Source organism: Diabrotica virgifera, chromosome 4, assembly GCF_917563875.1.
Source record: "Diabrotica virgifera virgifera chromosome 4, PGI_DIABVI_V3a".
NCBI classification, from domain to species: Eukaryota; Metazoa; Arthropoda; class Insecta; order Coleoptera; family Chrysomelidae; genus Diabrotica; species Diabrotica virgifera.
The window spans coordinates 237,102,476-237,116,598 of NC_065446.1; the positions used below are offsets into that span (position 1 = coordinate 237,102,476).

Sequence of the window (14,123 nt, forward strand, 5' to 3'; positions counted from 1 at the left end):
GAAAAAGAAAGAAAAAACAATGAAAATTATGTTAATATACACTAATCTACCTCGCCGATGTTATCGTGATCAGAACGGATAACATCGGCGAGGCAAAGCATATGCTTGAAAAAATGACACAAGCTGCTCAGCAGTAGTGCTTGCACAAAACATCAGAATAGACAACGCCCACATAATAGAAACACGTATGTATAAATATTAGACGGAGAGGCAGCGCCGAAAAATCTCTCTGAATTTACTAAAGCTAGTTTTTTAACACTTGATTACCGTGATTGTGTAGAGAAACACACTGCGGTCGGTCAATCGAAACAGGTGGTATTGACAGCTTGTCAAAGTTGCTTACCTGCGGAGGTAATTAAATCCATTTACTAAGGCTGAAAATAAGTACACACATTCTAAATTGAATAAAAATAAAAGTTATTATAGCCGGTCAGCTGTATGACGGGACAGAGCCGGTCGGTCGGCCCCAATGAATGTACAGGGTTAATCACTATATTTTGACTCCCCTCTAAACTGCTTTATTTACAGAATTTAGTCCAGAGAAATAAGGTTTTTCTCGTGACACATCCCCCTCCAGGCCGAAACCAAATTTTTTGAGTAGTATGGACATCTATATTATTAACCTATATGTTTCCTGCAGCCGATTTTGATGATATACATAGTTATAAACAAATGAAGATCGAAAAACGGTAAATTATCGCTTTTTTCGTCTATTACCAAAAAGTTAAGCACTTTAAACAAATTTGAGAGTAAGTAACTCATAAATCGTATAAAAAACTTCAATATGGCATTCGCTGAATATGTCCAACCTTATTGGTTGCTTAGAAAATTGCAAAATAAATCATAAATATTGAGTTTTTATAAATATTCGTAACTTAGGTAAAAATTAACTTAGAATCTTCTTATTACGCGGAATGCCGAGACTTCTTGTACTTAAATTATATTTTAAATTTCAAAGCAATTGGTCAAATAGTTTAAAAGTTATTTAATTTATTTTTCCCAAATTCATTTTTTTTGCAACACTATAAGTCAGAAAATTATGAGGTTACAATAATACTTCGGACAGTTTATGAAAGAAGAACATTTATACTATTACCTTAATTAAAAATAAATGACAAAAAATAATTTTAAACAGTGTAAAATTATTTTGCAAAAACATGTCCATTTTTTGCTTACTTATAAACAATTAGAATAACTTTTTAACCGTTACCCGTAGAAAAATTATTTTTTCATATTTAGAAAGACTGAATTTTTATACACATTTAGAAAGAAGAACAACTGTTCTAGGACATTCAGGGACAAAGTTAGCCCCCCCCCCCCCAATTTTTTTAATTCACATGTTTTTGCAAAATTATTTTGCAATATCTATAATTATTTTTTGTCATTTTTTTTAAATTAAATTAATACTGTAAATTTTCTTCTTTCATAAACTATCCAAAATATTACTGTAACTTCATCATTTTCTGACTTACAGTGTTGCAAAAAAAATTAATTTTGGATAAACAAATTAAATAACTTTTAAACTATTTGACTAATTGCTTTGAAATTTAGGGTGTAATTTAAGCACCATAAGTCTCAGCATTCCATGTAATAAGAAGGTTCTAAGTTAATTTTTACATAAGTTATGAATATTTATAAAAACTCAAAATTTATGATTTATTTGGCAATTTTCTAAGTAACCAATAAGGATAGACATATTCAGCGAACGCCATATTGAAGTTTTTTATACGGTTTATGAGTTTATTACTCTCAAATTTGTTTAAAATGCCCAATTTTTTAGTAAGAGACGAAAAAAGCGAAAATTTACCCTTTTTTGATCTTCATTTGTTTATAACTATGTATATCATCAAAATCGGCTGCAGGAAACATATAGGTTATTATTATAGATGACCATATTACTCGAAAAATTTGGTTTCAGCCTGGAGGGGGATGTGTCACCAACACGATATTTTTTTTCCTTATTTCTCTGAACTAAATTAGAAAAAAATGTAAAATATAAAAGTTATTCGATTTTTAATTATGATTTTTTGACATATATATCGTACTAGTGACGTCATCCATCTGGGCGTGATGACGTAATCGACTATTTTTTTAAACGAGAAAATGGGTCGTGTGGTAGCTCATTTGAAAGGTTATTCAATTCTATATTATGCAGTAATATAAACATTAAGATAATTATTTATACAGGGTGTCCAAAAATTTTTTTGAATTGTTAATTAAATAATTAATTTAATTAAAAAAAATTTTTTGGACACCCTGTATAAATAATCATGTTAATGTTTATATTACTGAATAGGGAATTGAATAACCTTTTAAATGAGCTAGCACACGACCCCTATTCTCATTTAAAAAAATAGTCGATTACGTCATCACGCCCAGATGGATGACGTCACTAGTACGATATATATGTCAAAAAATCATAATTTAAAAATTGAATAACTTTTGTATTTTACATTTTTTTCTAATTCTGTAAATATAGAAGTTTAGAGGGGGGTCAAAATATAGTGATTAACCCTGTACATTCATTGGGGTCGACCGACCGGCTCTGTCCCGTCATACAGCTGACAGACTATAATAACTTTTATTTATGTTCAATTTAGAATGTGTGTACTGATTTTCAGCCTTAGTAAATGGATTTAATTAACTCCGCAGGTAAGCAACTTTGACAAGCTGTCAGTACCACCTGTTCTAAGTTTCGCTTGACCGACCGCAGTATGTTTCTCTACACAATCACAGTAATCAACTGTGAAACAACTAGCTTTAGTAAATTCAGAGAAATTTTTCAGCGCTGCCTCTTGGACTATATCTTTGACATGTGTATAAATATCTTGGACATGAGATACAAATTGGAAAGAACAATCAAATGAGATACAGAATAGGTTTGGGCTGGGCTGCGTTTGGTAAGCTACGAAAAATATTTAAAAATGATATGCCCATATGTCTAACGAGAAAAGTGTATGAACAGTGATAACATACGCAGCAGAGATCCTAATATTAACTAAAAAGTCAGCAGAAAATCTAAGAGTGACCCAGAGGGCCATGGAGAGAACCATGCTGGAAATCACACGGAGAGACAGGATACCAAATAATACCATCAGACAAAGAATAAAAGTCAAAGACATAGTAGAACATGTAGCAAAAAAGAAATGGAGATGGGCAGGTCATGTGGCAAGAACACCGAACCAACGGTGGACTAGAAGAATATTGGAATGCGACCGCTGGCAGACAAACGAAGTAGAAGTCGACAACAACGCGCTGAAGTGACGATATATAGAGAACTGCCGGGAACTGGATGATGGTAGCTCAAGACAGGGAGACGTGGAAAACTTAGAGGAGGCCTATGTTCAGCAGTCGACGATAAAGGCTAGATGGTGATACTAATCTACAGTGGAATAGCAAAGGGAAAAGAGGCCCAAAGAAGGTGTAACCTTACTTACCAAAGATACCAAAATCCCATCAAAGAGTGTCAATACGTACCAAAAAGGATCATAACAGAAAAAATAAAAATGGAGAAGGAAGACCTGAGCATTATTGACGAATACAGCTCCGAAAATAGCAGGCTGCAAACAACAGGGAAATATTTTATGACGAATTGCACCAAGTAGTCGATCAAGTTAGAGGGAAGATGATAATACTGGAGGATTTTAACGCTCGAATAAGCAACCAAGTAATACGAATAAAGAACTTGAATAAACAACACATTTTTTTATCACAAAGACCAACAGAAATATACATTCAATAACACCCTTGGACAAAGATTTATGATATAATATGTTGTAACCAACAGAGATATGCATGAATCAAAAATAATCGACGTAAGATGCCTCAACTCAGCAGATGTAGGTAGCGACCATAGCCTAGTATTATGTAAAATAAGAATCATCATGAAATATTCACATCTAAGAGGGCACCACCAACACAAACAAAAATCAGAGTCGCAGGACTAAATACGGAATCCACGGAATACTTATACAGAAAAAGAATATCAGAGAAAAGATTGCTGAAAATGAAATATTAGAAAAAGATAACATCGAGGAAAGCAGAGAAAAAAACTCAAAAATAACATAATTAACGCAGCAACAGAATCACTTAAAGAACGGAAAGTAACGAATACTAACATTTCAAAAAAGAAATACCCATGGTTTAGAGTGGAAGTGAAGATAAAATGTGAAGAAAAGAAGAAAGCATTTTTACAATACAGAACAAAACAAACGCAACAGGCATATAACCACTATAAACAAATCAGAAACGAAACGAATACTAATATAGTCAGACAAATAAAAAGGGAAAACTGGCAAAACAGATGGAACATGACTTCTACGGAACACAAAAAGAAATGTGGAGAATTATCATGACAAAGAAATAAGATAAAAGAACTAATAAAAACGAAACATTCAGAAGGAAACATGGGCATACTGCTTTCGATCTCTATTTAAATATTGAAATAAACATTGAGGGGGGGAGATGTAAAGGAAGCATTAAGAAAATTAAAACATAGAAAATTACCAGGAGAGGACAGAAATTCGAATGAACTCCTAAAGTACGGAGGACAAGATCTGACTAAGCAATAATTAAAACTAATCCAAAAAGTAATAGAACAAAATAGAATACCATACGAATTGAGATCAAACATGCTAATAAAAAAACTCTCTTCAAAAAGGAGACAAATCGGACCCGGAGAATTAGTAATCACAGTGGAATAACTTATTAAACATAACATTAAAATTAACAACCAAAGTGATAACAAAGAAACTGAATGAAATTATAACATTGGCAGAACAACAAGTTTTTTTTTAGGTCGGGAAGATCATGCACCGATGCTATATTTATAATGAGACAAGAATAATAGAAATCAGTAGAATACAACAAACCGACATATTTATGATTTCTGGACTATAAGAACGCATTTGACAGGGTCAAATTAAAGAACGTTATCCATTTATTGTACGCAAGAGAGATAGATACCTTTAGGAATAATTAAACCGATCGAAAATATCTACCAGAACAACATAATAAACGTAAAAGTAGAAGAAAAACTAACTGACCCAGTCGAAGCTGGCAATGGGATAAGACAGGGGAATTCCTGAGTTCTCAGTTAGTCAACCTGATCATGAATGAAATAATAAAAACAGTAAGAACTTAAAAAGGATACTAAATGGGAGAACAAGAAGTTAAAATAATCTGCCATGCTGTCAATGCAATACTAATATCTCAAAGTGAAGATGATTTACAACTTATGCTACACCAATTTAATGTTTAATTGCCGCCAGAAAATTTAATATTAATTTCTTCAAAAAAGACACAAAATGCATGGTTATAATAGCAATATCTAAGATGTCAATAAGAGCTGGAGGGTCAGATAATAGAACGAGTGATGGAGTTTAATTATTTAGGCATCACACTCTCTAGCCAAGGACAGCTCGAAACAGATGTGGAAGATCAAGTGAATATAGCAAAAAGATCTGCAGGTTGCCTGAATGAAACAAGATGGAGAAATAAAAATATCAGAAAAGAAAAGCCGAATTTATAAAACCATCATTAGACCAATAATAATGACATACGCGGCAGAAACAGGATATGACAAAGAGAGGACAAAAAGCGTGATAGAAACAGCAGAGATGAAAACCCTTCGAAAAATCGATGGTAATATACTATGGGAGAGAGCTAGAAGTACAGATAGACGATGGAGGTTCAAAGTAGAGAACATCAATAAGTGGGTAGAATGGAGAAACAAGAAACAGAAAAGTAGAATGGAGGGACCACATAAGCCGAATAACAACAAATAAGGACGGCGAGAGACGGTTCCTCAATACGAAGACGATAAGTGGTGTTCCGTTGGTGGTTTACGGAAACAAGTATGAAATTAAAATAAATGTAAACACAACAAACTGTCAATAATATATTTATTTGTGTCGGTAAAATAGCGTGAATATTTCTCGAAAGAGGGATTGTTATTCTTTTGAGTGTGGTGGTGTGACTGCCCAGGGTGCCCGCTGAGACGATACTGAACGAGACCACTAACACTTTAATCTGTCTGGTGTTATACCATATGGCCAGATAGGCGACAATAATTTATTAGATCTGGCGTTTTAAAAGCTGAAAACATTTCTGTGGTTTTTAAGAAGTTGACATAAAGAGGCTGGCCCTTTATCTGGTACCGTAATCTATGAATTTGTGTTTCCCATGAAAAAGCCATTAATTTTATACGTTCTGGTTTTGTATTTAGGAGCGAAACACATGTGAATTTTAAATGACCCATATTATTTTCGTTTAGAAAAGAAAGATAATATTTAAAATTAGCAATTAAAAAATAGTAAAATAATAATTGAAACGTGTCGTCACAGTGGGAAGACCAAGAAAACGATGAAACGTCAACTTACTGGAAGCACATTGAAAAAACAGACAGCCATTTCTATTAAAAAAGAAGAAGATGTTTACCTGAACACCATCCACGTTGTTCTCGAAGATACCTATGAGGCTCTTGAGATTGATGTCGTCACTGGAGGAATTCTTGTTTTCGGGCTTTTTGTCTTTTGCTACGTGAACGCTAAGAGGAGAAGACGGCAGACTACTGACTTTGTTCTTGCACAGGTTTTCCGGAACGTCGATTTGATCGGTGTTTGTACTTGATTTGGCTTCGAATTCCTTCTTCAAATTCTTCACTTTACCCGAAGCATTAGCGCTATCTAGAAGATCGTCTTTCTTAGTTACGTTACTAAAGTCATGGGAGTTGTGCAGGTTTTCCAAGAAAGTCCTATGCTGTTTGACCGACGAACACTGTGCTGTACTTATAACCGAATTTGAGTTTTCTTTAGAGACGTTCGAAGCCGACCGAGACAAAGATTCACCTTGTGCGATAAGTTCCATCGAGGAAGGTTCGGGCGCGCTTCTGGACAATCTAGACCTAATAGCAGGCGTTTTGTGCTCGTCTTTCGGGATGTCTATTTTGTCCGATATGGCACTAGATACGATAGAATCGTCAGCAAGTATTTTGTTGAAGGCTTCTGCTACGTCGACGTCCACGTCATCCAGTAAGGTTTCGGAACTGGGTGTCTTGGCTAAAGAGAAGCAACTACTAGTCCGACTATCACCACTGCTGCTTGGTTTCCTTGAGGAACTTTCCAGATATCTTTGTTTTGATCTCTTAACTGTACCAGTCTGCCAAGGACAATGATCTTTGTCGAACGGAGAACCATTTTCGATTGTGTCCGAGTTGCTATGTGTTACCTTCTCCCCTTTCTCGTTTATGTAGTGTACCGGACCTCTGGGCTGCATATCGTAGGATCCCCAGGAACTGTTCCGACTAGGAAGAGTCCTCGTGTCTCCAGAACCCCACGAACTGTGTCTGGATAGTTCAGACGCCTCATTTTGAAACCCCAGCGCCACTGCCGAATCGTAGGAACTCCAGGAACTTTGTCGAGAAGGGCTTTCCCGATGGATTTTGTCGTCGTTAGAGAGCTCGGGAGATGAGATCACGGGCACTGTCGACATTCGCAACTGCTTTTTTTCTTCGCGGTCGAAGACGCGATCGAGCTGGTTGGAAAAAGGATCACTGATTTCCCTGTGCGATGTCTTTGCTTTGCTAGAGTCAGAAATTTTTACTAAACTATTACTACAACTAACGGGCACAGCACTTTCAGTTTTAACTACAGTGGAGGAAGTCCACACTGTTTGATTTTCACTTATTACACTAAAATTTGATTCATCACAGGTTTCGCTTGAAAGTTCACAGCAAGACGTTTTGCTATCTATCTCTTCACCGGGATCCCACGTTTCCATTTTGACTTTGCTCTTCACTAGCTCTTCTCCTGAGTTTTGTTGCTCTGCTCTTTCGAACTGGCTCGCGAGATCTAGGACTAAATTTTTCTTTTCGTTTCTACAGTTAGTATCAGGTAGGTGAACTATTTGGTTTGGGGAAACGCTGTACGTTTCTCCATTATCACAAGGCATTAACACATGTCTGGCAAGGGAGGATTTTGATTCGATTGCCTTCATGGATTCTTTTGATGCTGACTTCTGGCTAACATCTTCCAACGAAATTGAAAGAGGAGATTTAGCTGCTTCTACCATTTCTCTGGTTAAGATGTTGTCCGGGGACCAAGACTTTGGGCGGGATCCCATGTTCCTCAATTCTTGCCCGGACATTGTGCTTTCGATATTGTATGATTTTGAAAGAGGCTGAGCGACTGGAGCTGGTTCATTTCCCGTGACTTTTTCGTTTTTTCCATTTGAACCGGGGGATTTGAGATTGGTTTCAGACTTTGATCTCTGTAGCTTCTCTCTGTTCTTCATGGCGTCCAAAATACCCTGGTAGGTTTCGAGCTGCAACAGAAAACTGGTGTTTGGTTTGATGCAACTCCTCTTGTGTTTGACGTGTTTCAGTGCCGTGTCGAAGTCCCAATTGTAAGCTTTCATGGCGTACGCTATGACGACTGATGCGGACCTGCTCACGCCCATTTTGCAGTGGACCAGCACTTTGGAGCCTTGATCTCTAACTTTTGTAATGTATTTGTAGGTGTCATCCCAATGTTTCAGGAGGTCGGTTTTTTCGTCGTCGTATACTCGGACGTTAAGATAGTCGAAGGTGCCAGGAAAGAAGTTGTCGATCTCCCTCGTTACATTTAAAATGTGGCCAACTCTGAAAACAAAAGAAATAGGTCAATAATTATCAAGAATAATAACAAACGTGAAGGAAACACATTTAAATTTGATAAACTTTTGTCTATTGTATACTTTTGTATATTGTGAAATGTTCAGAGTTAACTGTGGAAAGATAAAATCATCCTCTAGTTCCAGTCAAAGTTTGAAGTTCATAACATATTTGATTTGTATTTTATGCATTAATAGAAGTAATTTTTTTATCATCTTCAGTTTTGTTGCATCCACTCCTGGACAAATGCTTCCCCCTGAATTCTCCACTATTCTCTGTTTTGTTCTATTTCGTGCCAGTTTCTCCCCACTTTTGCTCTATTCTAGCCATCTAAATTAGAGTTTTAACTTGCAATGCCAAAGTGAAACTGGGCAGGACACATAGAACGAATGAAAGACAACAAAAGCAAATAAGAAAAGTAGAGGCAGACCTCACCCCACATCTTCTGTTGTTCTTCTTCTTCTAGTGTCGACTACACTTATGAAGGTTGGCTATAACCATTGCAACTTCGTCTCAATCTGCAGCGTTTCTTAAAAGCGTGTGTGTGGTTAACCCGGTCCAGTCGCAAATGTTTTTCATCAAGGATATTTGTCGTCTGCCAATACCCCTTTTTCCTTACATATTACCCTTCAGCTATAATTGGCATTACAATTTAGTAGATTAATCGCATTTACACATATCTATATATCTTTCTACCCTTTTAATTTGGATGTGGATGCAAGATGGGTGTGAAGACAAGATTTTAGTCTAATATTCAGATTAGAGTTACCTACATAGTATTAGTGTAGAAAACTTAGTTCCAAGTAGGAAAATCGCAATGTTCTAATGATTAATACAGAGATATCTCTCTTAGCCAAGCCGCACACCAAAGAAATATGAAACGAAAAACATGAAACATGAAACGAAAAACATGTTTCATGAAACTAAAACACTGCTAAATAAATCTCAAAGTCCGCCTACCAATAAAACAAGTGTGATTCATGTTCATGACACATTTTTATTTTCGGAGAGTTTCATAAATGGCCGGACGTATATTTGTTTAGCAGTGGTTTATTTCCATGAAACGTAATTTACGTTTCATGTTTCTTTGATGTGCGGCCGGGCTTATAGTGGCTCACCAGTATATTATGCCTCTTTTCATGAGCATTTTTCAGTGCGTCACAAATGATAGAAAAAAAGGCAAGTTCGTGATAATACACATTTATGACATTTATTCTAACATGACATTTTAGTTAAATCTGACAGTTGTCACATTTTATTTACAATTTGGCATAAAAACAAATCAATTGTTTATTGCATTTATAAAATGGTATTCTTGTTCTCATGATCATTTTTCAGTGTGTCACAGTTTTTCGATTTCTCTCTAATGCATTAAGTTAGATGAGATGGAAAAAGCGGTAGCTCCGTGATTAAACACAAAAATAATGCAGCATTACAATGGTTACATACATCAGATGTCTATTCCTAACCTACGTTTGATTCGTTGATATTTAGAATGCGCGTTTTTTCTAGCCAATCAAATACACGTATTACGAACATTTGACGAAAACTTCGTCCATTTTGGCCATTTTTTAGAAGTGTCAAAGAGTCAAGTGACGGTTATTATTCAGCTCAGTATTTTGTGTACCTGTCATTTTGAAATTTCGAATTCGACTTCACTTGTGTTTCACAACGTCTTTGTGCATTATTTTGTGTTTTGGTTTAGAATTTAGTTCGTTAAAAGTTAGTCATTGGCGTGAGGAGACTAGAGACATTCGAGATGTACCGAAGAGTGCTAAATATCTCATGAGTAGATAGAATAGCCAACGTGGAGGTAATGAGACTTACGCATAAGGAACGAGAACTAACAAATAAGAAGAAAACTGAGATATATGGGACATGTGATGAGAGATGTATATCTAATACTCCAGGTCATTATGCAAGAAAAAGATCCATAGTAAGGAGACGTAACTCATGGCTGAAGAACCTTAGGAACTGATTTGTATGTAATAACAATGAATTATTTAGAGCCGCGGTTTCAGAAATAAAGATCGCTCTGATGATTACCGACTTTTGAAGCGGAGACAGCACCTAGAGAAGAAGATAAAAACACAGTTTATGGATAGTTTTGTGTCATTTTTTAATAGGTCTGGATCCCGCATATGAAAAAAAAGTTGATTAATAGCAAGCTGAAAATTTGTTAATAGCTTAAGGGTGTCTAGTCGGATAAACTTTGATATATGGTAACACTGGAACAGGGGCAGTTTTAATTTTGGAACAGGTTAAAAATTTGGAACGGTCAGACCACGAAAACGGCACATTTATTTTGTCCGACAGAACAGACTTAAACTCTCCGAACAGAGATTAAACTCTCATGCAAAAATCAGACTGCTATTTATCACCTGTCATAATTCCTGTCATTTGACATATTCTACATGTTCCACTCATTAAAACGCCCATTTGGTGATAAATAGCAGTCTGATTTTTGCATGAGAGTTTAATCTCTGTTCGGAGAGTTTAAGTCTGTTCTGTCGGACAAAATACATTTGTTTATACAAAAATTTGTTTATGCAAAATGCATTTATTTACATACATGCCGTTTTCGTGGTCTGACCGTTCCAAATTTTTAACCTGTTCCACAATTAAAACTTCCCCTGTTCCAGTGTTCCCATATATCAAAGTTTGTCCGACTAGACAATCTTAAGCTATTAACAAATTTTCAGCTTGCTATTAATCAACTTTTTCTTCATACGCGGGATCCAGACCTATAATGTTTCCATATTTATAAATTTAATTAACAATATTGTTTACTTTTTAATTTTATTCCCCTTTATAAAAAATACCTACATGTTAACATAATGTGTAAAAATCAAATCTACTAAATTACTAATTAGTTTAATTCCACAAGCTTTTCACCTATGGCTAAGTACGATTGTGGCATCTGTCAGATTCGTCAATAATTACATGAAATAAGTCTCGACATATCCAATACAGTATATGACGTCATAATTAATGACGCACTGAAAAATGATCATGAGAACAAGAATATTTCCTTTGATTTGTATAGTCTTATAAATTGTACAGATTATATTCGTAGATATATAAATATTATATAATTAGTAAATAATATTTTTTCGATTATAGAGCCATCTATTGACAACTAGAATAAATGTTATAAATGTCACCGACGAAATGTAATCACCGACGTGCGTTTTTTTCTGTCACATACAATTTAATGCGTTAGAAAGAAATCGAAAAACTGACGCACTGAAAGATCCTTATGAGAAAAAGCATATGACCACACCATTAGTTGCAATTGAGGTCTTAATTTATACTGTTATTGTCTACTGAAAATAAAACTTTCAGTATACAATCAAGATTAGTGAATATGTACGCCCGCCCTACCGAGCACTAGAAATACGTGATTTTTTTATTGACTATGGCTCTATTGGGACCATGCAAGTTTGGCAAAGCGACCCCTATTTCTACGCTCTGCAACTTTATTCGCACTTTTAATTATACTGTCCAATTATATTAGTCCTGGTTACTGGATAATTGTCAAGGCCATAGCCCAAAAAAATAATAAGAAGAAAAAGTAAGATTCAGGTTATGTTATCAAAACGTAAACAATTGTATGTAGTAAATAAAATTAGTTATTAAAATGCAGTACTGCAAGCAAAATACAATTAATTAAATTTACCTTTATATAATAATTGCATATCATATCAATATTGTGGAGCAATATATAATTTTTCTGCTTCATTGACAGAAGGTATGAAATATACGTCAGTTTGACAATTTCAATTGACAATATGAATTATTTAAGATAGTTGCAATATTTCTCCGCGACTCGCGCAGGGTCGTTTCTCGTTTCCCTTCCAAGTACTTGTACACCGCGAATACGATAACATCATAATATTATGTATGTCAAATAAAACAAAATATTGTATTTTCGAATGTACTTACCCATTTCTCTGTAATTCCTCGTAATTGGACGCATTCCATTCCGAACCAAGGTAGACGTGGTCGAAAATTTCCGTTGGAGCGTCCATCTGGCCAAGGATTATTAGCATCTCTTCGTCGATGAAAGATTTATACTCGCCCAAATCCATATCGAGCTCTTCCTCAAGCCGGGTCCGTATCGCCTAAAAATACCCAAAAACTATATCAGTATAATGTTCTTTGATTATATCGTTGTTATAAAAGTAATTTCTAAGAATACTTTATTTTTTGGTAGACAAATTTACAATATGCTAAATAAAGAGATTTGTTTAGATTAGTTTGTCTGGGGGAGTTAGAGAAGATGCAAGGTGTACAACAAAGAAGTGGTCATCCTTAAAGCTCTAAGAAATGAGCCGGGCCTGACCTTCCAAATAGGTACATAGTAGTCAACTACAGCCGACTACATCGACCTGGACAGAGCCACGAAACACCTGTTAAGCGTGGTTAGGAAGGCGGATGAACGGACGGCAGCTATCCAGAGAGTAAAACCTAACATAGGAGGGCCCCGCAGCAATAAGAGAAGATTGTACCTCTAAGTGGTCCAATCTCGACTCTTCTATATGGAACCCTCATCTGGATCAACGTACTAAACTACCAAAAGTACACAGATATCATAACATGAGCCCAAAGGAAGCCTCTTTTAAAAGTGGTGAGCGCGTACCGAACCAATTCTACGCTGGACTTGCGGACACGCTCCCCATTCACCTGTTGCTAATTGCCAACATGCTAATAGAATGGCAAAGAGAATGGGAGATACAGACCACGAAGGCTCGTTAGACCAAAACGCTGATCGCCGATGCTGTAGCCTGGGCAACTGTAAATTTAAAAGGGTAAAACTACTTCACTCAGTTCCTGACGGGTCATGGATCTTTTAGGTCTTACATATATGGCATAAAAAACCAACGATGACATATGCACCACTTGTTATGAGAGGGTCAATGCGAAACATTGCATCTTGCTGTGTAATGTTTTCGCCTTCGAACAACAAAGGCTGTAGATAGGCTTGGCGCGATCACGCCCGACAATATCAAGCAGATTGAAATGACCAGCAAAGAGAATTTCGAGTATATAATAACCATATAACAGGCATCATGAAAAGGAAGTCTATAATGGAAAGAACAAGTTGAATGATGGAGTCTACCTCCTTCATAGGGGTCAACTATAAAAATAAAAAAGCATATTTTTTTCTTCTTCTTTCTTTGTACAAAAATGTACCGGGTTACCCTTTACGGTAACCAGTTTGACACCGTACCGTCGGCGTATATCACTGGTTTGGTTGAATCTAACAATACTATGGTTTGTTTTTTAACCAAGAGGAGTGGTTCAAATTTACCGCGCTGTATTGCTTGTTTGTAATTGGTCCAATCGCAGACAAGTTTACTCCACTGTTATAAAATTTTGACGCTAATGACATTTATCAAATTTTGACACTAGTGACATTTCATAGGTTAATTAAATTATATCGGCGATTTTTGTGTTTTCTGAATTACTT

At 35.8% G+C, this 14,123-nt stretch overlaps 1 protein-coding gene across 4 annotated transcripts in view; it reads right to left on the reverse strand.

Moving 5' to 3' along the window:
• Nucleotides 1-14,123, reverse strand: part of LOC114328900 (protein phosphatase Slingshot) — a 639,247-nt gene that overhangs the window by 15,339 nt on the left and 609,785 nt on the right. For all 4 annotated transcript variants that reach the window (XM_050648794.1, XM_050648793.1, XM_050648795.1 and 1 more), the window contains 2 exons: nt 12,596-12,774; nt 6,439-8,638 (listed from right to left, as the gene is read on the reverse strand). In XM_050648794.1, the coding sequence (XP_050504751.1) occupies nt 6,439-8,638; nt 12,596-12,774 (2,379 nt within the window). The remainder of the gene's footprint in view (nt 1-6,438; nt 8,639-12,595; nt 12,775-14,123) is intronic.